Below are 23973 nucleotides of genomic sequence, written 5' to 3'. Positions count from 1 at the left end.
ATCAATTTAGTTAGCACACCAAAATGGAACATCACAAACGGAAAGGCAAAGTTGTATACTATTTTACATGTTAAATAATCTAACATCAGTATTAAAGAGTGTCTGTTAGTAATATACTTAAAGATACTTAAAGTTGTATACTTAAAGATATTTTACATGTTAAATAATCAATTTAGTTATCACAAACGGAAAGACCTGATACCAAATTATCACATCCCGGTCTCCCACCTTGAAGATATTGTCCGCTTTGGCATTCCCTCTGGACAATGTCGCAGCAGAGCTACCGCACGGTTTTGTTCTTGTGGCCGAGTGTTAGTCCGCAGACCACATCTCCCACCACAAAAGGCCTCTTCGAAGTTGAAGCACCAGGCATGGATATATAAGGCCCAAAGACCACGCCCTCACGGGCGGTGTGGGATACTACAGTCTGTTAGTAATATACTTAATTGGTCTAATTAGATTATTAGTTTTTGTGGTGATTAGTTTTTAGCTTCACATGTAAGTCTCATGTGTTAACAATTAATAGAGATTTGACGAAAATTTTAATTTAAGGCATAAATTTTAACGGACTTCACTATAGGGGCTTAAATCCTAACTTTTTTAGCCCATGACCATCTTCCAACCACTCTACCACCAAAGGAACTAGTAATCCAATTAAGCCTAATTAATTTTATACTTTTAAATGTATACATAAAAAAATAAGACAAACTCAAAATTTAAAAGCATCGACAAACTCAAAATTTAAAAGCATCCGGCACACTGTACTGGCCAATCAATCTTGCTTGTATACAAAAGCATGTATAAAAGCACCATTTCCTAACCAAGTCATTTCCTAAATCGATTCCAACATCAATAACATGGATCATCATCCAGCTTCCGACGACCCCAAAACTCCACTTCTCCCTCTCCACGATCAAATCCAACGGTCGCAGAGCTTCCATTCATCCTTGAAATCCCTTCTAACACTCAAGAACTTCTTCGTCCTCCTGGGACCTCTTCTGTGCACCATCATATGCCTCTGTGTGAAGCTAGATGGCCGGGTGGCCAGCCGGAACATGTTGGCGGTGCTGGTGTGGGTGTTTGCTTGGTGGCTCACGGAGGCCGTGCCCATGCCAATTACCTCCATGTCCCCACTCTTTCTCTTCCCTCTCTTTGGAATATCCTCTTCTGATGATGTTGCTCAATCTTACATGGATGATGTTATTGCCCTTGTTCTTGGAACCTTTATATTGGCTATTGCTGTTGAGCATTATAACATCCACAGAAGATTGGCCTTGAATGTGAGTTTCTCTAGCTACTATGTTTTTTTATTTCATAATTCATAATTAACCCATATTAAGAATAATACTTCATTTATCACATTTTTTAATATTATATTTATACCATCTCTTTGATAAAGGTAGGGCCATCAATACATGTGGGTTATGCATCTGTTAGAAAAGATGGTATAAATATTGTATGAAGAATGTAATATGAGTAACATTTTCATTAGTGAATGGAATAACACTCTCAATGTGAGGTTTATGTTCTCAATACGCTCTCTTTGCATGTACTATACCATAAAAGAAAATGATACTCACACAATCATTTTTATCTTACACACTCTTGTTAATTTTTATCGATGATCTTCTTCAATTCATTCAATCCGATGACCAAATTTTGAAAGAGTTATGTGAAAAGTAAAAAAATAAATATGTAGATAGCACTACCCTAACATAAACTGCAAATATTTCGCAAAAATGGGGAGATTTAAAAGCTTTTTGTACATATTGTATAATGCTGTGTGAGCTGTATTATGTATGTATATGTATATATATATCCAAGTATTCATCTGTGGAAAAAACTCTTAGTACTACGTTTGTGCTTATATTGTTATTTTAGTCCAAAGTCTAAATTGGACTCAGGCCTAGTCAAGTTAGTTAAAACGGTGTTTTTTTTCTATATTACTATTTAAAATTTTATTTTTGTAATTAAAATTAATTTAGTGTTACTTTAAATTATGTATGCAAATTTATTAGCACTATCATCTTTTCATTTGTAAGTGAGGAATTTATGCTTGACTCCCACAACTTTTCACCGTCTAGGAAAACTAATGAAAATAACTTGAAATTTTTGAATTTTAATTAAAAGAACAAAAATGTGTTGTAAGTGAATAGTACCAGGAATAACTTTTTAAAGTAAAAATTTCACTTTTGTTAAAAATGAACAGTACCAAAAATATTTCGTTAAAACTTCATTAAGTTATCCGCATGGATTTGTTTGTTTTTGGATGAAAATAACTCATAACACATGCTTTAAATTCCGTAGCTTCTCTTGAATAAGTATTAGTCATTATCATGGCATAAGATAATTATTAAGAATCTCAATTATTGTACTAAAATATTCCTCAATTATTTGAGTGAGTGTGAGTCACTCACGTTTGCGGACCACCACAGATAACCATGCTCTTCTGCGGAGACCCGCTTAGCCCTCCCCTGCTCCTACTGGGAATATGCGCCACGACAGCATTCGTCTCCATGTGGATGCACAACGTGGCGGCAGCTATGATAATGATGCCGGTGGCCACTGGGATCCTCCAGCGCTTTCCCGTGGGCCCGGACCAGTCCGTTGCCGTGAGCAGGTTCTGCAGGGCGGTAGTGCTTGGGGTGATATACTCCGCGGCCATAGGAGGGATGAGCACTCTCACTGGGACAGGTGTGAACTTGATACTGGTTGGGATGTGGAAGAGCTATTTTCCAGAGGCGAAGCCCATCAGCTTCAGCACCTGGTTCTTTCTAGGGTTCCCTCTGGCCTTGTTGATATTCTTGGCTTTGTGGGTTATACTTTGTTGCTTGTATTGCCCAAGGAATTCAAGCCAGGCTCTCTCTGCTTATCTGGACAAAGCTGACTTGAAGAGGGAGCTTGAAATGCTAGGTACAAGTCCATAATTAGTCTTTCTTCTTCTAATTGAACATGCATGTTTACTTGTCGGGAATGTACGTTAGAACTTTTTCGGTTTCTTTTCTTGCATTTGCTAACACATAAGAAATTAAAATGTATGTGCGTTCCACATTACAGTCCAAGAACCAGGACCTGTGATAAAACAAGAAATTAGATTAATTCTTGATTTGTTGAATTTTGATTCATTTTCTGTCTTGTTTCAAGTAAGTAAATATATCGTGATTTTATTTACATGTCAGCTCATAAGTGTTGATGATATGACAGGTCCAATATCTTTTGCTGAGAAGGTGGTACTGTCTGTGTTTTCGGTACGTTGTCAATCCAATACTTTAACTTTGCGGGGTATTTTTTGGGGCTTCTCCTTTAGCTGCTTGCACTTTAAGCTAAATATTTTACCATTTTTCAATAAACCAAAAATTGTGTGTGTTAATCACTATCCAAATATGACAAGAATATTTTTGTGCAGATGCTGATAGTTTTGTGGATGACAAGGAGCATAACAGATGATATTCCTGGGTGGGGATCCCTCTTCAATGGGCGTGCTGGTGATGGAACTGTCAGTGTGAGTATTTACCCTTCTAATTAAATTGGATTAATCAGAGTTTGGAGTTTAGGGAAGTGTAATTTGATTGAATTAAAGTTGGAATTGACAATGTATATATGTAGGTTATGATGGCAACTTTGCTGTTCATAATTCCAAACAAAAAGCAAGAGGGAGAGAAGTTGATGGACTGGAACAAATGCAAGAAGCTACCATGGAACATCATATTGTTATTAGGTGCTGGTTTTGCCATCGCCGACGGGGTCCGAACTAGCGGCCTTGCAGACATTTTATCGAAAGCCCTAGATTTCATGGAGGCTGTCCCATATATCGCCATTGCGCCGGCTGTGTGTCTCATAAGTAGTACCATCACTGAGTTCACATCAAACAATGCCACCACCACTCTTGTTGTCCCTCTTTTGATTCAAATAGCCAAAAGCATGCATGTGCATCCACTCCTCCTTATGATTCCAGGAGCCATTGGAGCACAGTTTTCTTTCTTGCTTCCGACCGGGACCCCTTCGAATATTGTAGGGTTTACCACTGGCCACATTGAAATTCAAGACATGATTAAGACTGGATTGCCACTGAAGATTGCTGGAACTGTTGTGCTATCCCTTTTGATGCCCACACTAGGTAACTTTATTTTTTGACTAATTTGCGTAAATTATTCCAACATGACGTCGACAACATGTCATTGTTGCTAAACAGTATGGACATGTTATTGATATATTTTCAATATATCGATAACATCCGTTCTTTATTAACAAAAAAATTATGTTATTCGTATTCATTATAATTTTTGGCACTGCAGGAGCTTATGTATTTGGGACAAATGAACCTGCAGTTCAGTGACTTTAGACAACAAGATGATACAAATATTCGCTCTTGGTAATTGGCAAAGAGGAGCTTCACGTGTATATATAGTCACATTGCAAGCGTACAGATACATGAGAAAAAAAGGAAAGAAAGCGACCAAAGGGCAACATATTACTTCTCTCTTCATTCCTTGTTTGGTAGAAAGCTTTGTGTGTATCTTGATTGCAGCCATAGTATATTACATATGATAACTTTGTTAGTTTGCCCGGAAATTCATTCGATTTGAGAAATCTGTCATTTACTAGTTTGCCTTTCTTGTCACGGGAGAAAAAAGATAGTTAAAACTTGGCCACATCCAAAAAAAAAAAAAAAAAAAAAAACTCTCTAGAGACCTTGTCTTCCATTCACTAACCCCATTGACATATAAGTATCTTATTGAAATTCTAAAAAATGCAAAGATATATATATATATATATATATATATGGCTATTTTTTATTCCTAAAATTACGGCACTTCTACCTAATATACAGACTGACGAGCAATGGCGGAATTATAAAATTTTCACTGGATGGGCTAGTTTAAAGTTTAAATCTACATAAACAAATAAACTTAACACTGTATTTTTCACAGTATCCACTAACTTAAAAGATGGTTTGTAAACTGTATTATATAATTTTATATGATTAAATCAAGAGAATTAGGATTAGTGACTAAATATATGATGGGCTACTTTCGAAAATCAATAAAAATTACATGTAAAGGTTTCATTTTTTATGGAAAGCTACCTGGGCTATAGCCCAGGGTAGCCCTTAACATGGCTACACCATTGTCGGCGAGGATTATATTATTGTTGACACAATTTTGGATAACATAATCGTCGTCGATGTGTTGTTTATATTATGAGTAATGCTACATTTACCACATTTTTATATCATATTTGTATCTTATTTATAATATAGATAGGACTCACCGACACATATGAGTCTTATCTTTATTAAAAAGATTATACAAAATGTGATATGAAAAAAATGAAAACTAATGAAAATGCACTACTACAAAAAGGGATATCATTGGCGGTGTAAAACCAACATTAAATCGTGCAATGTCGGATAGAGGAACCGACACCAATACTACCGTCACCAAAAGGGTAATGACGTCGCTTAACCCCCTTAATCCGCCACCAAGAAGCAAAGTAATATAAAATAAAAATGAACAACAGCGTCGCTTAAAAGCAACATTGGCTCTTACGTCGCTTTTAAGTGACATGAAAATCTAATATGATGGCAGTCAAAATTGACATTAAGTAACAAATAAACAATAAAAATATCACACTTACTGTCGGTCCAAACCGACATCACGTAAGTTAAATAAATAAAATAGTCGATCTACTGTCGGTCGTAACTGACATTACCTAACATCTCCATAAATAAAATAATTATGCTGCTGTCGTCCATAAAATCACCAGAACTTCACTTATTTTGAGGCCAGCTCTTCACTTCTTTTTCATTTTCTTCTTAAACAACCAAAAAAATCACCAGAATATTCACTCACATCTAGATCATCATCACCATATGCTGGATTCGACCAACCATTTACCAAACCTAGTAACCTCTTGACCACCTGAAGCAATGGGTTACAAAGAATATGATTGAAAAAATAAACAAATACACACAATGTCAGCCAACTCCGGCATAAAAGCACGTCGTCGTTAATACAGTTTTATCCGGGTTTGGATTGCACTTCAGCATATTGGGCACGATTGAAGATCTTGTCCGCATTTGCAACATGTCTACACCGAAAACATAACACTAAGAACACAGTACTAAAAATATGATCGTCTCAACTCATCTTGAAACTATAGTTCAAAAATGTACTTGATGCCAACAACCAAAGGCCATGTCTTTAGGATTCGTAAGGCAAATGAGGCAAACCCGTTCAACACCATATAAACTGTTAACCCACAAAAGCGCTACAAACCCATCAAAATTGTATTTAGAGGTGGCAGCTGAGAAGTTTGCATACTTGATTATCATAGGTAAAATTGGGAGCAGGTGGAGCTATACCGACGGAACTGCTATCCGTAACTAGTATGGGAAGGTTTCGTGAAATATGGCGAATTGAAACTGGTAGCACAGGAAGTTTTTGAGCTGCTGAAAGATGACACTTCATACACAGGAAGGGGGAAAGGAACCCTCTGGGGAATATTGCCCTTCCGGCCACTGCCCATTTCAAGAAGAAGAAATTATATTGTTACCCCAATATATTGAGCTCTATTATTGATTTTCTCTGACACATTGACTGAAACGCACTTGGCGTCGAAATATTTGGACTTCACATCGGTTAAAACCGACACTAAGTCAAGTAGTCTGACACACTTACTGAAAGGCAAGTGGCGTCGAAATAGAAAAAAAATGTGTCGGTTAAAACCGACGTGAGCCTGACAGACTTGATGAAAGTGGCGTTGAAATAAGAAAATTTTGCGTCGGTTCAAACCGATGCAAGCCTGACAGACATGACAGTGATTGCAAGTTGCATGGAAATAAGAAAACGTTGTGTCGGTTCAAACCGACGTGAGCCTGACAAACTTGCCCAAAAAAAAAAAGTTTAACCCAAAATTAAAAGATAAACAGTTATGTTATCCCATATAATATTTTAATAAATAAAATTTAATTTATATATAATACTTAATAAAAAACATAAATATAATTTTGTGATAAGATATCATCACACACGAATTGAAACATAGTCTAATTAATACATAAAATAATTAATATATTTATTCCCTGTCATCATCTATTAGCTCGTCGTCGGCATTTGCATGATTAACGAACTCGGTAGGCAACGGTAATGATTCAAGAAAATGAGTCTCTTCCACACCAACCCTTGTATGGAAATTTTCATTATCAAGAATTCAATCATCCAAAATATTAATTTTATAATTTTATAACCCTTAAAAATACTATAATAATTATATATATTAATTTAACAATTTTATACCCCTAAAAACTATAATAATTATATATATTAAATTAAATTTTAAAAATTGGTGACCATTGGATCAGCTTAAATATACATACCATTCAATTTCTTAAGTGCTATACGTGCAAAATAAATAAATTTAAATCTACTTAATAAATATATGTATACACCATTGAACTTGATGGGATACAAATTCTACAAAACTAATTGCAACCATCCAACCGTTAAACTTGTTTGTATATGCTTCAAAATCTCATACGCCAAAAATCACAAAAAACAAACATTCAAATATCAAGTAACGGGACAAAACTTTTTCGACGGTTTTAAACGAAAAATCACGATTTAACGGTTATTTTAACTCCAATTTTGATTATTTTTTATAGCTACACTCATTGATCTTACGTGAATACAATGAATGAATTCGATCTTCAATTTAAAATATTTACACTAGTGAATACCACAAAATCTTATGTTATACTTAATGAAAGTGTAAATGAACTCTAAGTGTTAGTGAATCTATCGTTTTGATGGGATACGCATTCTATGAAACTAATTTAAACAATCCAACCGTCAAACTTGTTTATATACGCTTCGAGATCGCATACGGAAAAAATCGCAAAAAACTAACATTCATAGATCAAGTAACAGGACAAAACTTTTTGACGATTATAGATGAAAAATTACGATTTAACGGTTATTTTAACTCTGATTTTGATGATTTTTTACAGCTACATTCCTTGACCCTATATGAACACAATGAATGAATTCAATCTTCAATTTAAAATATTTACACTAGTGGATACCACAAAATCTTATGTTATACTTAATAAAAGTATAAATGAACTCCAAGTGCTAGTGAATCTATCATTTTGATGGGATACGCATTCTATGAAACTAATTTCAACGATCCAATCGTCAAACTTGTTTATATATGCTTCGAGATTGCATACGCGAAAAATCACAAAAAATAAACATTCAGAGATAAAGTAAATGGACAAAACTTTTCGACGGTTATAAACGAAAAATTACGATTTAACGGTTATTTTAACTCCGATTTTGGTGATTTTTTTTACAACTACACTTCTTGACCCTATATGAATACAATGAATGAATTCAATCTTCAATTTAAAATATTTACACTAGTGGATACTACAAAATTTTATGTTATACTTAATGAAAGTATAAATAAACTCTAAGTGCTGGTGAATCTATCGTTTTGATGGGATACACATACTACAAAACTAATTTCAAAGATCCAACTGTCAAACTTGTTTATATATGCTTCGAGATCGCATACACCAAAAATCACAAACAATAAACATTCAGAAATTAAGTAACGGGACAAAACTTTTCGACGGTTATAAACGAAAAATTACAAATTAACGGTTATTTTAACTCCGATTTTAATGATTTTTTACAGCTACACTCCTTGACCATATACAAATACAATGAATGAATTCGATCTTCAATTTAAAATATTTACACCAATGGATACCACAAAATCTTATGTTATACTTAATGAAAGTGTAAATAAACTTTAAGTGTTAGTGAATCTATCGTTTTCATGGGATACGCATCCTACGAAACTAATTTCTACTATCCAACCATCAAACTTGTTTATATATGCTTCGAGATTGCATACGCCAAAAATTGAAAAAAAAAACATTTAGAGATCAAGTAACGAGACAAAACTTTTCGACGGTTATAAATGAAAAATTACGATTTAATGGTTATTTTAACTCCGATTTTGATGATTTTTTACAGCTACACTCCTTGATCCTATATGAATACAATAAACTAATTTGATTGTCAATTTAAAATATTTATAGAAGTGGATACCACAAAATCTTATGTCATGATAATTGATGAAAATTGAGGATTTTGTAAAAGGAGTAACATACAAGCTTTTAATTCCATTGGCAAGGTTTAAACTTTTGAGAAAGGCTTCACAACATTGAAAACAAAAACTCTTTCATTTTGCATATCCTTGCAAATTTAACATTTTGTAATAAAGTAGTAGTGTATGAATGTTTGTTTATTAGGCTCTTATTTTCGAGTGTAGATGTAGTACTTAAACGACAAATGTGTTTTAATATTTTGAAGTAATATTTATGTGGCAACGTGTGGTATGTGCAAATTTAAGAAAAAAATTTATATTTTTCTTAATGGGTCATAACGGGTCGCCTATTAAAGACCTGTTAAGATAATGGGTGAGACATGACAAGACCCGTTAAGATAACAGACGTTACACGAAAACGATAGACGCGACCCGTTTGTCAAGCCTAGTTGTGTGTCACATCATAAACTCATCCTTAAGAAAGATGCAAGAGAGGAAGAAGAAAACATGGGGGATAACATATAAAGACCATCAATCTATCGCTTACAACCGACACCGGGTTTCAAAATATTAAAAAAAAAATTCTTCAGAACCGATGCAGGCTTAAAAATATTTAAAAACAATAATTAGTGTCGGATCGAAACGACATCAATACTTTACGTCTCTTAAAAGTGACATTATTTTTTTTAAAGCGACACCATTATTTAAAAATTATTAAATGTATGTCGGTTATAAGCGACATTAAATGTTTACGTCGGTTAAAAGAGACATAGACAGGTTATGACGCTTACAAGCAACAGTAACTCCGACGTCATGTTCAGTAGGTGTCGCAAATGTCTTGTCTGGCACTATATTATATTAAAGCAACATCACCCAGTGACACAATAAATCTATTTTGTAGTAGTGAGGGTTTGAAAACTTTGAGTTTTAACGATAATGACAAAATAAAGGGTAAAGTAAATAGTACTAGAATTGACTTTTTAGTGTAAAAATGTAATTTTTCGTTAAAGTTCCTTATGACAAATGTGGTAAGAGTAGTATTTTTTGTTATATTATTGATGTAATTTAATTCGATTATTTATATATTTATAGTTCGTTGATATATTGTGATAAAAGATGTTTTTGTTTTTGGGAGTTTTAATGAAATATTCCTGTTACTGTTCACTTTTAACGAAAAACCATATTTTTATCTTTTTCTAGTATTGTTCACTCAACCTTTATTTATTATTTTTCATTACAACTAAATTTTTTTTTTTGAATTTTTCGTTAGTTATTTATTTATTTTTGTCAAGATGATTAAAGATGTTTGGTGTTTACAGTTTTTGTTGTCGTAGAAAACTTGTTAGGAAAATAAGTGACAAAATAATAACACAAAACTATCGATTACTTTGTGTCACACTGAACACTACAGAATCGTGACTTTTGGCTTAACTTTTTAAGCAGTAGACACGTAGGCCATGAAAGCGATTGACTCCCAGTTGATTAGAGTCACGGGAATAAAATGTCTCATAGAGTCATACACTTACGGATTGTACATTAAAAAGGAAAAATTAAAGAAAGAAGTTTGAAAATTTTGAATTTTAAGAATAAAGATAAAATAAAAGATAAAATAAATAGTACCAAGATTGATTTTTTTAGTGTAAAAATGTGATTTTTCGTTAAAATAAACAGTACTGAAATTTTTTTTGTTAAAGTTCCCTATTAAAAATAGACAAAGGAAAATTTGTTTCTATCTCTTTTTTTTTTTTTTTTTTTTTTAGGGATTAGTCAGTGGATTTGCCACACAAGTCACTTTTTTATAGTTATGAAGATTCACAGATGCATTTTATTTTTTCCGGCCGCTATTTTGTGATTTACCCACTCTAGAAATTGAATCCAAAATGTGATGTGTGAAATACGGATCTAAAATTCATTCTCAATCACTTGACTTTTTTTAATATTTTTTTTTCTGTTTCCGCTAGTATACAGACAAAATCCTACACCTAACAAAGTTATATATTCCAAACTGCCCTCCTCCATTGCATGCATGCCATCACTCGTCACTTGTGGAGTGCAACTGTGTCAGTCAGTCAAAGAGAAGTTAAATCAACGGTCACCATGCGCCCTCAGTGCCTCCTCCTTCTTGTTGTCCTCATCCTTCCTCTGGCCGCCGCCACCAGCACAGTCCAGATCGGCGGTTGGAAGCCCATTGAGGACGTCAGCAACCCCGTGGTGCGAGAGGCCGCAGAGTTCGTTGCGTCGGAGTACAACACGAAGCAAGCAAAGGATCGGAACAAGTTGGTGTTTGAGACGGTGCTCCGGGGTGAGACGCAACTCGTTGCGGGCACGAACTATAAGCTCGTCATTTCGGCCAAAAATGAGTCGTCGGTGGCAAATCCCACCAGGGTCATCGGCACCGCTGCCGCAAATAATTATAAGGTCTTCGTCTATGACAGGGCTTGGGGAGCATCACAAGGAATTGGTCTACTTTCATCGTTCGAAAAAAAACTAACTAGTTTTAAAGATTGCTTGAAGTTTATCACCCTTTATATATTATTATAAGGGTATCAATAATTAGAGCAATTTGAATGGTTGATCTTCAATCCTTATTTTTCTTGAATTAAAGAAAAAGTGACTCCTCGTGCCAAGATTACATAAGATGGATATCCTCGAATAATATGGCTATTCTCGAATACCATGTTTTTGTATCACATTTTCATACAATCTTAGGTGACATTTGATGTGAACAGCCACATAATTTAAATTAATAATTTTTTTTAATTTAGTTCATTATTTAATAAACTAATAATTAAGAAAAACTAGTTAATTAAATGATGATTGTGGTATACGAGGAATCTTTCTCCTTCATTTTCTTGAGTTTCGTAAATTTTTTATGATGTGGTTGTCCACATCAGATGTCACCTAAGATGGTATAGAAATATGGTATAAAAACATGGTATGAATAATGTTTGTACCATACTTGACCAATCCCGAAACTACTAAGCACCGGTCAACAACATACCGTTAAGGACCCACAAGACTTTGAGTAATCCCAGAAGGCCAATCACAACACGACACATGTCTGTATCAGAAGCCAATCACAGCGCGACACGTGTCGATATCAAAGGCCAATCACAACACGACACGTGTCAATGTCATAACAAAGCTAGAAACTCTCTTCTATAAAAGGGGATCATTCTCCCACAATAATCCCTAATGTCATTTGTACTAAACTATTCACTAGAACTCACTAAAAGAGAGCTTGAACCTATGTATTTGTGTAAACCCTTCACAACTAAAGAAAACTCTTCTACTCCGTGGACGTAGCCAATCTGGGTGAACCACGTACATCTTATGTTATTTGCTTCACTGTCTCTATTCATTTACATACTTATCCACACTAATGACCAGAGCAACCTAACGAAGATCAGAAACTTAACACTTTCTATTGTACCTAAGTCCTCACCGATTTTGTGCATCAACAAATAACATTACTCTCCAAACAATTAATTATATCCTATTTTTATGTAAATGAAAAACACGGAAAAAGAAGTTTGTTTTTCCCATACGTGTAATGCATACACAGCCAAAAATGATTCCTTTTTAGTTTTTTAATTTTATTTCTCCTATTTCTACAAGCATACAGACAAATCCTTTACCCAACAACGTCCATACATCCAACCATGCCATCCTCCATCGCAGCATGCCCATCACTTCACTTGTCCCTTGTGGACTTTATGTTGTCAGTCACGAAAAATTTTAATCGACGGCCACGATGAGCCCAAAGTGCCTCATCGTTCTCGTCGTCGTCGTCATCATCCTTCCTCTGGCTGCCGCCCGTATCACAACCCTTGTCGGCGGTTGGAAGCTCATCGTGGCCATAGATGAGCAAAGTACGCATTATGTATTGCTAATGTTTCAGGCCGCCTAACATCAATCTGATTATTGTTCTCATCCAGGATGCTTTGTAATTGTGATTTCAATCAATGTGTCGGTTATTCCTAAAAAAAGTAAAGAGTCACAAATGAAGAAAAATATCAAAAAAAATTAGTAATTAGACCATGCCGTAAATATATCAAGAAAGCAATGTCGAAAGAAATCCCTGCACGAGCCAATATGGACAGTAATATCCAGGATAGCACAAGTCAATACCTAACCTTCCATATATGCCAAACCCTTTACCTTCCTGCCCGTTATGCACATCCAAACCTATATTATCTTGCCATCCCCCATTGCAGCTCATCGGTCATCAATTGTCATTCGTGGAGTGGAGCCAGTCGTAGAAACTTAAACAAATTAAAGAAAGCAACGGTCACGATGCGCCCTCACTGCCTCCTCATCCTCGCCCTCGTCCTCCTTCCTCTGGTGGCCGCTGCCGCCGACCGACGGGGCCTTATAACCGGCGGTTGGGAGCCCATAAAGAACATCAGCGACCCCCATGTGAAAGAGATTGCAGAGTTTGCGGTGTCGGAGTACAACAAGCAAGCCCAAGGCCAGAACAAGTTGGCGTTTGAGAGGGTCGTCCGGGGCGACAGCCAGGTGGTGGCGGGCATCAACTACCGGCTTGTCATTTCCGCTAAGAACAAGTCCGTGGCTGATCCCGATGTTGCCACTCCCGCGGATTACGAGGGTATTGTGTGGGAGAAGGCTTGGGAGCATTTTAAGCAGTTGATGTCATTTCATCGATTGTCAAAGCCCAACTAGGTTTCGGAGAATATGATCATCTTATATTTTAGTTGTTGTGTTTATGCAATCATGTACTCTGGACTATAGTTTGCTTGAAGTTTATCATCTTTCATTATAATAAATAAATCGAGGGAATAATTGATCTTCAATTCTTAATTTTCTTGATTCTTTTTCGGCTTTGTCATATATGTATTCTTGGTGAATTGGGTTCTAAAATTATCATGAAGACCACACACACAACATCAGTGTTGAAGATTTGACCCAACCCAAGCAAATTCTTTAATTAAATTTGCTTTCACACATTTTGTAATTTTTTGGATGTCTTAACGCCCCTAATTACTTGTTTGTTAACTACAAATTCAATGCATATTAATAAAATAATATAATTATTGATGTCTTGATTACTATTGTCAATTATTTACTCATATATAACAATAATAACAAAAAGTTTAGTAATACATAAAAAAGCAGTTTACCTACCACCACGTATAAGAATATTATTTGTATAAATTTAAATTGAGAATCTACAAAATATGGGAAAATTGTTTACCCACATATTTCAAATATGTGGTCTTAGCAAGTCAACTTTCAAAATGTAATTTTAACATAGGAAATAAATTCATGTTTAGCAATTAATTAAATAGGAAAAACAATTTTGGAACTGTTATAATCGCCTCAATCTGGATAAAAGCGGAAATGGATCATTAGAAAGGAAAGTGTTTTAACGCCATAATAACATCACCACAAAATTCAAGAACGAAATTCACTATAAATTCTATTGCACTCTCAATGCGTCTCTTCATTCCAAAAAATGACCAAATTATATAGTATCCTGGCAATTGCAACACTGATCTTTTGCCTCCTCTTTCCTCCCTTGGTCACAGCCCAAGGCGGTTATTGGCAGCCGATCACGAACATCAACGACGCATATGTGAAAGAGATCGCAGAGTTTGCTGTCAATGAGTACAACAAAATAGAGAAGAAGAAGTTGGCATTTCAGAACGCCTTTCAGGGTCGGATGAAGTTTATCAATGCACTTAACATTCACTATTGGCTTCCCATTGCGGTCAGAGATGAGGAGTCGCCTACCCTCACATCAAATTATGTGACTATTGTTTGGGATAATGTGGAACATTCGATAAAGGAGTTATTGGTCTTTCGTGAAGTTAGTAGGTAAAAGAAATTGGATGATTTCATAATATGTTTCTAGTCTTGTAAACCATCCTCTACAAATCTCACGTAGAGCCTTCTGCCTCTTCTTTAGTGTTTAGTATTTCAGCGGTGATAATAAGGACGTTGATGGCGGATATTAGGGTTTTTTGTTTCTCTGGTTATTTTTTTGTTCTGAGCTCTGTTTTAGTTTGGTTTGGAGGTCCATCTCTATATGTTGAGTTAATGTTGTAATTTGCTGGTTTGATAATGAATTTACCTTTGTCTGAAGAGAAAAAAAAAAGAAGTGAAATTGATGATTTCATAAATGGTTATTTTATATGTCCTTGCATTTTTGTTTTGGGAACCTTTACCTTATCGCTCTAACACCAACCTCACATTCCTTAGAATCTCATACTGTATACCTTCAACAAATTGACATAAAAAAAACAAAAAAAAAGAATATCCCTCCTACAAATCAAAGATAGAAATGAAAGGAGGATATCTAACGGCTTATTTGTAAATGTTTTTAAAATTACTAAAAATGATTTTGGTGAAAAAGTTTTTCAAATCAAACTTTTAGTAAAAATTTAAGTGAATCATTAAAAAACATTTGAAGTGTTTTCTACAAGAAACACATATTTAGTGTTTCTTTTAAAAAGCACTTTTGAAATACAAAATCAATTTCATCAAAAACACTTTTAGTCATTTTTAAAATATTTTCAAACATTATGGAAATGGATCATCTCCGGATCTCTTCTTCTTAATCCACCATATCAGAGAATCTGTGACGTTGAAATTTGATCAAACAGCTGAAATTATTATAACTTTTAACGTGGACCATTGTTATCAAATTTGAACGATACAATTTCCTATTTGATGAATTAGAAAAAAAGAATCCGGATATGATCCTTTTTCCTTTAATATAACTAGGTATGGACCTAAGATTTTCCATCTTGTTTCATGCAGCCTATAAAAATTAGGGAAATTATGCTTTTGTCCTTTTCCGTGCAGATGCCCCCACCAAAGCGCCTCTCTGCCAATCTGTTTATCCAGAATGCATAGAAGTAACGGCCACCCGTCTGTGGGATAAGGATTTACCCAATCCGCAGGATAAATTTTTACATTTTTATTTTCGATCTTCTTAAAAACAAACAAAATGATTTTAACAGAAAATAAATATAAATTAAAAAATTTTAATTATGCATTCCCCACTAATAAAAGAGAATTAGTGGATTGATCGGTGAGAGGCTAAATTGGGTTGGGAGTAATTTGGGGAAAGGGAAAAACACGATTAAGGAACCGTCAGAACTAACCTAAACTCCACGACCGACCCAAACAAAAATTGGAATCTGTACATCTAACCAAGGTGGGGAGCAGCGGAGAGCCTCCTCCAGCCTTCTTCTGACGGACCCGAGGCTCTCTGCTCAGCCACCACCGCAACCGCCGCAGCGGCATCGACAGCAAAACCACCATCAGCAGGATAAACTGCCCCGTCGCAGCCAAAGCGCCAACAGCAACAAGATGAAGGGGCTGTTCAAGTCCAAGCCCAGAACCCCCGCCGATATAGTTCGGCAGACCCGAGATCTCCTCGTCTATGCTCAGCGCGCTCCCGATTCTCGTGAAAGCAAACGCGAGGAAAAAGTACCTATTTTCCTTCCGTTATTAATTCTGTCAATCAAAATCGATTCAATTCCATCTGATTGAAATTTTGATCATATTCTTCCTTGCTTCTATATTCTATTATCTGAAAACATTGAGAAAATTGGGATCGGTGGTGTTTTCGATGGGCAAAGTTGATTGGGATCGGTTCAAGATCAAAGTTTATATTTTTGAAGTTTTTTGTTCGTACGGATTTCATTGAAATTGGCGATTTTGAAATCTGAAATTGTTAAATTAGTTTGTGAATTCTTCAGTTTAATTAGTTTTTTCAAATGCAAATTGTGATCGTTCATTCTAGTTACTTCTTCTTCGATAGTGTTTTGTGTTTGTATGTCTTGGGCATCGAAGTTTATTTGTGTTGGGGTTTTGTGAATGAGCAGATGTCAGAGCTCTGTAAAAACATCAGGGAGCTGAAGTCGATTCTCTATGGAAATAGCGAGTCTGAACCCGTCTCAGAAGCATGTGCGCAGTTGACTCAGGAGTTTTTTAAAGAGAACACACTTCGACTTCTTATTACATGTCTTCCGAAATTGAACTTGGAGGTAAGCTTTCGATGCCTTTGTTCCTTCACTCTATATTGTTTTGTCTGCCTTTTGTTGAATCCTTATGTTGAATCTCTTGTTCTCCATTCTCGGTTTACTTTGCGCAGGCTCGAAAAGATGCCACTCAAGTGGTTGCAAACTTGCAGAGGCAACAAGTTCAGTCTAAGCTGATTGCATGTGATTACTTGGTAGCGAACATTGATTTGATGGATATTTTGATCCAAGGGTAAGCCACTATTGCGAAGTACCTTGGACACTTACTGTTATTATGTTGCACTGTTCCTTTTTGTTTCTTACACTCGTTATTGATAGCATATGTCTAGTATGTTTGGTTCACGTCAATATGCAATGATTCTTTGAACGTTTTCATAAACATGCTGATTCATTAAAGTCTTTAATGCTTTGGGGTTCTGAGTTACATTTTCAAATTTTTTTTTGCGGCTCAATATGTTGAAAACACGTCAATTATTATGTTCTTTGTAAATGACTCTTCAAGTTAGAAAATGGTCTTGATCTCTGTTCTTTTTTTTTTTCAAAATTTGTATTCTTGAATTATATGAAAAAGGGTTGGAGGTGGGGTGTTTCAAAAAGTATATCGTCTTATATTGATTATATTATTATTAGGCATCTCATTGTTAAAGTCCTCATTTTGTAGATATGGAAACACTGACATGGCTCTACACTATGGTGCAATGTTGAGGGAGTGCATACGTCACCAAAGTGTTGCAAGGTGAGCAAACTGAATCTGGCTTATTTGTTAAATTTCAATTTGACTATGTACAAGATGTTATTAAGAAGTGGGATCTGAGGTTGTTTATCATTTGTATCATTTAGTGGCTAAAACTCATTGCTTTTGTTCACCTCAGTTGTATATCAACTATTCTCGTACGTAATTGCTTGTTGAACTAATCTGTTTTGTTTGCAGATATGTTTTGGAATCACAACACATGAAGAAGTTTTTTGATTATATACAGCTCCCCAATTTTGATATTGCTGCAGATGCTGCTGCAACTTTTAAGGTTGAGTTAGTCTCACAGTATGGTCATGTGTTTGTTTTCATAAAAATTAACACTTTTAGAGTTTAATGAACATTGTTGCATGCCTTTGGATAAACTAAACACTCAAAATGATTCATGATTCATTTGTTGTTTAGCCAATAATGCTTTGACCTTCATGCATTTGGGAATATTGAATACACTGTCTGCTTCCCTGTATGATAGTAGATTTTTCCAATAGTGCAATTATGGTCAACAATGTTCCTATCTGAAACCTCAAAGCCTGATACAGATTTTGTGTGGTTTGCTGATCTATATAGAGCAATTTTTTTAATTTCTTTTTCATTATAAATATTTCTTGTTCTTAAAGCCATTTATTCGACTCATGTACTTGTCTGGTTGCAGTTGTACTAGAATCATTCTGATTTTTGTAACATCTCTCTGTAGGAACTCTTGACGAGGCACAAATCCACTGTAGCAGATTTTCTTTCCAAGAACTATGATTGGGTGAGGGTTACTTTCTATGGAACACATGCATGTGAGCAGTAAGAAACATGCATCAACAGTTACTGAATATTTCCATTAGAATTACTTCAAGTGAAGATAAGAACTGGAAAAGAGGCATACAAGTATTATATGCAAATTAACCAAAACTTGATATTTCTATCTTTATGACAGTTTTTTGCGGAGTATAACTCAAAGCTACTGGAATCCTCCAATTATATTACCAGACGACAAGCTGTCAAGGTATGATAAATATTTGACCACAAATAACTCTCGTAAAGAGTATATTGCATGACCTTGATGTGCTTGTTGAAGTACCTCGTATACTCTTGTTTCATCACATTTTTGAAATAGGCTGCATGCTTTGGACGTTTTTGAAATAGGCTACATGCTTCTTGTGACGTTTGCTGAGATGCTCTTATGATGTTTGCTGAAGATGCTTGTTTATTAATTACAGTTGTTAGGAGATATTTTGTTGGATCGGTCAAACTCAGCTGTGATGACTCGATATGTGAGCTCAAGGGACAACTTGAGGATCCTTATGAATCTTCTCAGAGTATGATATACCTCCTTTATTGATTATTGCTGATTTCCATGAACTTCCCCCCTCCCCTCTTGTTCCAGGCCATTGAATAGTATGATATGCTTTTACTTGCATAATATGTTTTAGTGCAAGCCTTTGAAATTACCATTTGCTTTGCATTTGGTATACCTATTTCTTACATGCACAATATGTATTAGTGCAAGCCTTTGAAATTATAATTTGCGTTGCATTTGGTATACCTATTTCTTACATGCATAATTTTGGGGTTTCTATCTGCAGGAATCAAGCAAGAGCATTCAGATTGAAGCATTTCATGTCTTCAAGGTTTGATTACCAAAATTTGATTTGTTAATGTTCAGGGTTACTCTTTAGCTCTTCTCGTTAATATGTTTTAGTTTTTGCAGTTGTTTGCTGCTAATCAAAATAAACCCGCCGACATTGTGAGCATACTTGTTGCCAATAGAAGCAAGCTTTTACGGCTGTTTGCTGATTTTAAGATAGATAAAGGTAGGTGCGAGTTTTTATTTAGAGTTTGTTGTTAGTAGTTTGGCACTTTGGTTACATTTTTTCAAATGATTTGTTGCAGAGGATGAACAATTTGAGGCAGACAAAGCTCAAGTAGTGAGAGAAATAGCTGCCATGGAACCCAAAGACTCATGAAGGAACTTGTCTTGTATGTGGAATGTTGAGTTTCTTGTTCTATTTGTGAGTTTTAGAGTTTTCATAGTTCTTTGTGTTTGTTTGACGCTATTTAATTTTTTGAAGGAGCCTCATCCCCCTTGTTCCTTGTTCATGTGTAGTTTCTAAATTATACTTTTGTAAAAGGTAGATAAATAAATTGGTAAAATGTTTGATGTTGCTGTACTTGGGTGATGCAAATGTTTAAAACGGTTGAGCAGCACGCATGCTTGTAATGTATTCAAATTGGCCCCAAGTGTCGCACTAGTGCCATATTATTTAATGGACGCATACCTTGCGCATAGTTGGCTTCTAGACCGACCGAAGAAGAGACTCGCGTTTGAACTTTTCATAAACATTGCGTGTTGAATTCCGCAGTTAATCTAAAAACAGATTAGAGGTTCCTCATGATCAAGGCATCGTATCATTTTCTCCCGATGAGAATAGAATGGTCATTTTCTGGTGTCTGATTTGGGAATACGGTTTCTCAAGGTGGCACTGGCACTGGCACGCACTTGTTCCACATTCCAATCATATGCTGTCCTTAACCACGAGCTGGTGGTCTAATGGTAAATGGTGGATTACGATGCTTTCTTAAAACTAAAAACTAAAGGTCTCAGGTTCAAAACCTGCTGGTGGTGTGAAAGTTAGATTGTGGTCGGGGAAGGTTAAAATACATCTGTAAGTCTTCTCGATTCTTAAAAAAAATAGACAACCGTGACTTGTTATCCAAAAAAATCATATGCTGTCCTTACGAGAAATATGAACAATGAACATCGAACACAGCATACGGCATAATTACTCTTATTGCCTTTTTCTAAATTTCACTTAAAAATAAAAATAATTATCAATTCACTTTGGACCTGGCCCTGTGATATATTCACACGTCTCACGACACGAACTGGGTCAACATGACTTTTGAAAAACGACAAGATTCGATAGATCTTTGAGCGCAATAGAGTACTTAAACCTAGTACCCTCGTGTTAATCGGAAGAAATTTTTTATTGTGATCGGAATACAAGTGGTACATCATGTGTTTTAGTAGAAATAGTAGGCAATTTTATTTTCTAAATTATTAACATTTTAGTACATATATTCTATTATTTATATAATAACACATAATATACCACTCTACGCCGTATTATTGGTGTCGGCATCATACTTTATTCGATAAACGAATAGCATTGGCATTATACTTTATGCGATAAATGAATCGCCTATATATTTAGTTTAATTATTTAATCAGTCTCAGTCCACCTGTTAGCTTCATGTGCTACGTGAAGGCTCCAACACTACAATCTGAACACAAATCCATCGTCGACAGTACTCGTTAGCATCTCCGACTATTACTCAATCTGCATTTCCTTCTCTCATCAGACCGTTAATAATGGCGGCAAATGGTAGATTCTCACCATTTCGTTTAAATTCTAATAAAATCTCCAATTTCTGTCATTTTTTTTTCATATAAAATTAATTTGCAATTTGTTTTGCTTAATTTCTGGTGGTGGGTCGTAGATTCGCTTGCTCAGTTCCTCTCCTCCGCCGTTGATGCAGCCAAGAAAGCCGGCCAGGTTAGTCCCCTCCGCCCCTTTAACTAATTTTTGTTTTTATCTAATTTTTACTCAGCAGTAATTGAAACAAAGTGTGCAATCTGTGTGCTATATGATTTCATTGCAGATGATTCGAAAAGGGTTCTACGAGACCAAGCATGTGGAGTACAAAGGCCAGGTCTTTTGACTTGTTTTTCTTGTTTTTTATTAATTGGTAAATCAAATGGGTGTTTGGCAATTCGATCTTAGAAGTATAATTGCTGATTCAATGTTAGTGTAATTTTTTTTAAGTGAAAGATTTAAAATTTGATTACTTGACAAGCATCGAAGGCATGTTAGTGAAAGAATTTCGAATAACTTTTCGCCTGTGGCAGCTGCAGTTAGAATTCGAATGGAGAAATTTATATTATGTGGTTTGAGATAGCTCAGTGTTGAGTGCAAGATGTAGCAAAACGAAATTTCGTGATCAAAACCTTATTTTTCTGTTAATCTTCCAATTCTATTGGGGAGTGCAGGTGGATCTGGTCACGGAAACTGATAAGGCATGCGAAGATCTCATATTTAATCATCTCAAGCAACTTTACCCCACTCATAAGGTTTAACTCTTCATCCCCATGTATCAGCAAAGTTCCTCATTTTTGCTTAGAATATCATTGTATCTCCTAAGACCAGGTTTTTCTCTACATGCTCTCAATTATTTTAGTTGGTGTTACCTTTAGTTCATCGGGGAAGAGACTACTGCTGCTAATGGTGTAACGGAGCTGACTGATGACCCCACATGGCTAGTTGATCCTGTGGATGGAACCATTAACTTTGTACATGGGTAAAAGTCGCTTCTTGTGTTGTAGATGATTGTTTATTTTCTCTGTGCTGATTGCTTCTCGTTGCTGTTATAGATTCCCCTTTGTCTGTGTGTCAATCGGCCTTACAATTGGAAAGATTCCTACTGTTGGTGTTGTTTACAATCCAATAATTGACGAGGTTAGGATTCTTATCTCCGCTAACGTTTAAACTCCAGTGGTTAACCATGACTCTTGTTCTAATAGATGTTAGAATTGTAAGTTTTACAGCGAATAGCTTCTGAGTTGAAATATGAAAACTTGCTCTCTAAGTAATACTAGCTGAATAAAGCGTGTTAACTTATACGTAGCTCTTTACTGGCATACGTGGAGGAGGTGCATTTCTCAATGGAAATCCTATAAAAGGTGATTATTCTGTTTTTAACCATGTACTTTATTGTTTTCCAAGTGGTTACAGAATTTCCTAGTTAATGCTTAAAAATGTTTGAATTAGTGCAGTATCATCTCAGACCGAACTTGTGAAGTCTCTCCTTGTCACTGAGGTATAGAGCTCTCTGATTGATGGATGGTAGTTTATTATTGTTATACATAAATGGGCTGATTTGTTGTTTTTCTACCCTATCCCTGTGTAAAATAAAGCACACCGCGAGCGTTTTACTTAAATGATGAGACTAGAAATTGGTAAGGATAAATGTGTAAACTTCTTAATCTTAAAAACCATCATATGTTGTTGTACTGGAAGAGCAGGTTGGAGTAGAACGTGATAACGTAACAGTGGATGCAACCACAGGGACAATTAATCGCCTACTTTTTGAGGTAGAAACAGAACTTTCAAATGCTGATCTTCAGTTGTGTTGGCATCCCAATTTTAAATGAATCCCTCTTTTGAGCAGGTGAGATCTATTCGCATTGGAGGCTCCTGTGCACTGGCCCTCTGTGGAATAGCATGTGGGAGGCTTGATCTATTTTACATGCACGGCTATGGGGGTCCTTGGTATGATCTTCTTTCTACCATGCTTGTCAATTTTAGTGGTAGCCGGTAAGTGATTGACATTGGTTTTTCGTGTGCCTCAGGGATGTTGCAGGTGGTGCTGTAATTGTTACAGAAGCTGGAGGGTGTGTTTATGATCCGTAAGTAACTTTATCTTCAGCTTAAGATCATTCAAGAATTAATTTGAGTTGGAAATATAAATAGTTCTCTTTGAAGCGTGCACTACTGACAGATCGATAACATCTGTCTTTTTGTTAACAAAACTTGAAACTTGCATGTGACATCGTATCTATGCATTTTTACTTATGTCGAGAATTGGATGTAATTTTCTGCATCAGATCTGGTGAGGAGCTTGACATGACATCTCGAAGAGTAGCAGCATCAAACCCTCTGCTTAAGGAAGCATTTGTTGAGGTTTTGCGAGAATCGGAATGAGTCAGCTTCTTCACCCTATGAAATCTTTCAAGTTAAACATCCTCTCCATGAAGCATAAAATTGGATTACTGATTTGATTACATGGGTGTTAAGTTAGTATCCTTTACACCATTGAAATCGTATTTAGGGCATTTGAAATGCCAAATTAATTGTCGAACATATTTTGATGATACATCGTTGGCAATGTTTGTATTTGCTGTATGTTCTTAGCTTCAGAAATAAATTAGATGTTTGGAGTATATGAAAGTGAAGTCATGATTGAGAATGCTTTAGCTCAAAAACAGAAAGTTGAATGTAGAAACAGAAGCCGAAGGATATAATTTCCGCACTCTTACCTTTG

At 35.5% G+C, this 23973-nt stretch overlaps 5 protein-coding genes and 1 pseudogene across 6 annotated transcripts; all 6 read left to right on the top strand.

Annotated features, from left to right (window-relative positions):
- The first annotated feature begins 662 nt into the window (after positions 1 to 662).
- Positions 663 to 4590, top strand: LOC137725801 (tonoplast dicarboxylate transporter). Of its 2 annotated transcripts, none has more exons than XM_068464596.2 (6): positions 663 to 1280; positions 2436 to 2913; positions 3205 to 3248; positions 3407 to 3502; positions 3607 to 4117; positions 4296 to 4590. In XM_068464596.2, the coding sequence occupies exons 1-6, from the start codon at positions 858 to 860 to the stop codon at positions 4334 to 4336; spliced, it is 1593 nt and encodes a 530-aa protein (XP_068320697.1). In that variant the 5' UTR covers positions 663 to 857; the 3' UTR covers positions 4337 to 4590. The 2 variants fall into 2 exon arrangements, with proteins under 2 accessions (XP_068320697.1, XP_088549660.1); XM_088693534.1 differs by having other exon boundaries at positions 835 to 1280; positions 2400 to 2913.
- Positions 4591 to 11214: 6624 nt separating this feature from the next.
- LOC137726875 (cysteine proteinase inhibitor 1 pseudogene) lies at positions 11215 to 11658 on the top strand (annotated as a pseudogene).
- A 1554-nt stretch (positions 11659 to 13212) lies between these two features.
- Positions 13213 to 13931, top strand: LOC137726271 (cysteine proteinase inhibitor 1). The gene has a single exon (XM_068465172.2). The coding sequence runs from the start codon at positions 13213 to 13215 to the stop codon at positions 13798 to 13800; it is 588 nt and encodes a 195-aa protein (XP_068321273.2). The 3' UTR covers positions 13801 to 13931.
- A 662-nt stretch (positions 13932 to 14593) lies between these two features.
- Positions 14594 to 14959, top strand: LOC137726872 (cysteine proteinase inhibitor 5-like). The gene has a single exon (XM_068465826.1). It carries the CDS (start codon positions 14594 to 14596, stop codon positions 14957 to 14959), a length of 366 nt encoding a protein of 121 aa, XP_068321927.1.
- Positions 14960 to 16033: 1074 nt separating this feature from the next.
- On the top strand, positions 16034 to 20112 carry LOC137725291 (putative MO25-like protein At5g47540). The gene is made up of 11 exons (XM_068463928.2): positions 16034 to 16575; positions 16974 to 17135; positions 17243 to 17361; positions 17791 to 17865; positions 18061 to 18154; positions 18578 to 18637; positions 18809 to 18877; positions 19092 to 19190; positions 19458 to 19502; positions 19583 to 19685; positions 19765 to 20112. Exons 1-11 carry the CDS (start codon positions 16456 to 16458, stop codon positions 19836 to 19838), a joined length of 1020 nt encoding a protein of 339 aa, XP_068320029.1. The 5' UTR covers positions 16034 to 16455; the 3' UTR covers positions 19839 to 20112.
- An 883-nt stretch (positions 20113 to 20995) lies between these two features.
- LOC137724435 (inositol monophosphatase 1) lies at positions 20996 to 23879 on the top strand. Its single transcript, XM_068463177.2, has 12 exons — positions 20996 to 21257; positions 21373 to 21428; positions 21535 to 21585; positions 21923 to 22003; positions 22127 to 22230; positions 22304 to 22388; positions 22558 to 22612; positions 22706 to 22749; positions 22955 to 23023; positions 23101 to 23201; positions 23282 to 23338; positions 23537 to 23879. The coding sequence occupies exons 1-12, from the start codon at positions 21245 to 21247 to the stop codon at positions 23631 to 23633; spliced, it is 813 nt and encodes a 270-aa protein (XP_068319278.1). The 5' UTR covers positions 20996 to 21244; the 3' UTR covers positions 23634 to 23879.
- Positions 23880 to 23973: the final 94 nt, after the last annotated feature.

The sequence above is a fragment of the Pyrus communis genome, chromosome 5 (genome assembly GCF_041283825.1).
Source record: "Pyrus communis isolate YQ-2024b chromosome 5, ASM4128382v1, whole genome shotgun sequence".
In the NCBI taxonomy this organism is placed as follows: domain Eukaryota; kingdom Viridiplantae; phylum Streptophyta; class Magnoliopsida; order Rosales; family Rosaceae; genus Pyrus; species Pyrus communis.
This window is presented reverse-complemented; position numbering and strand designations above follow the sequence as displayed.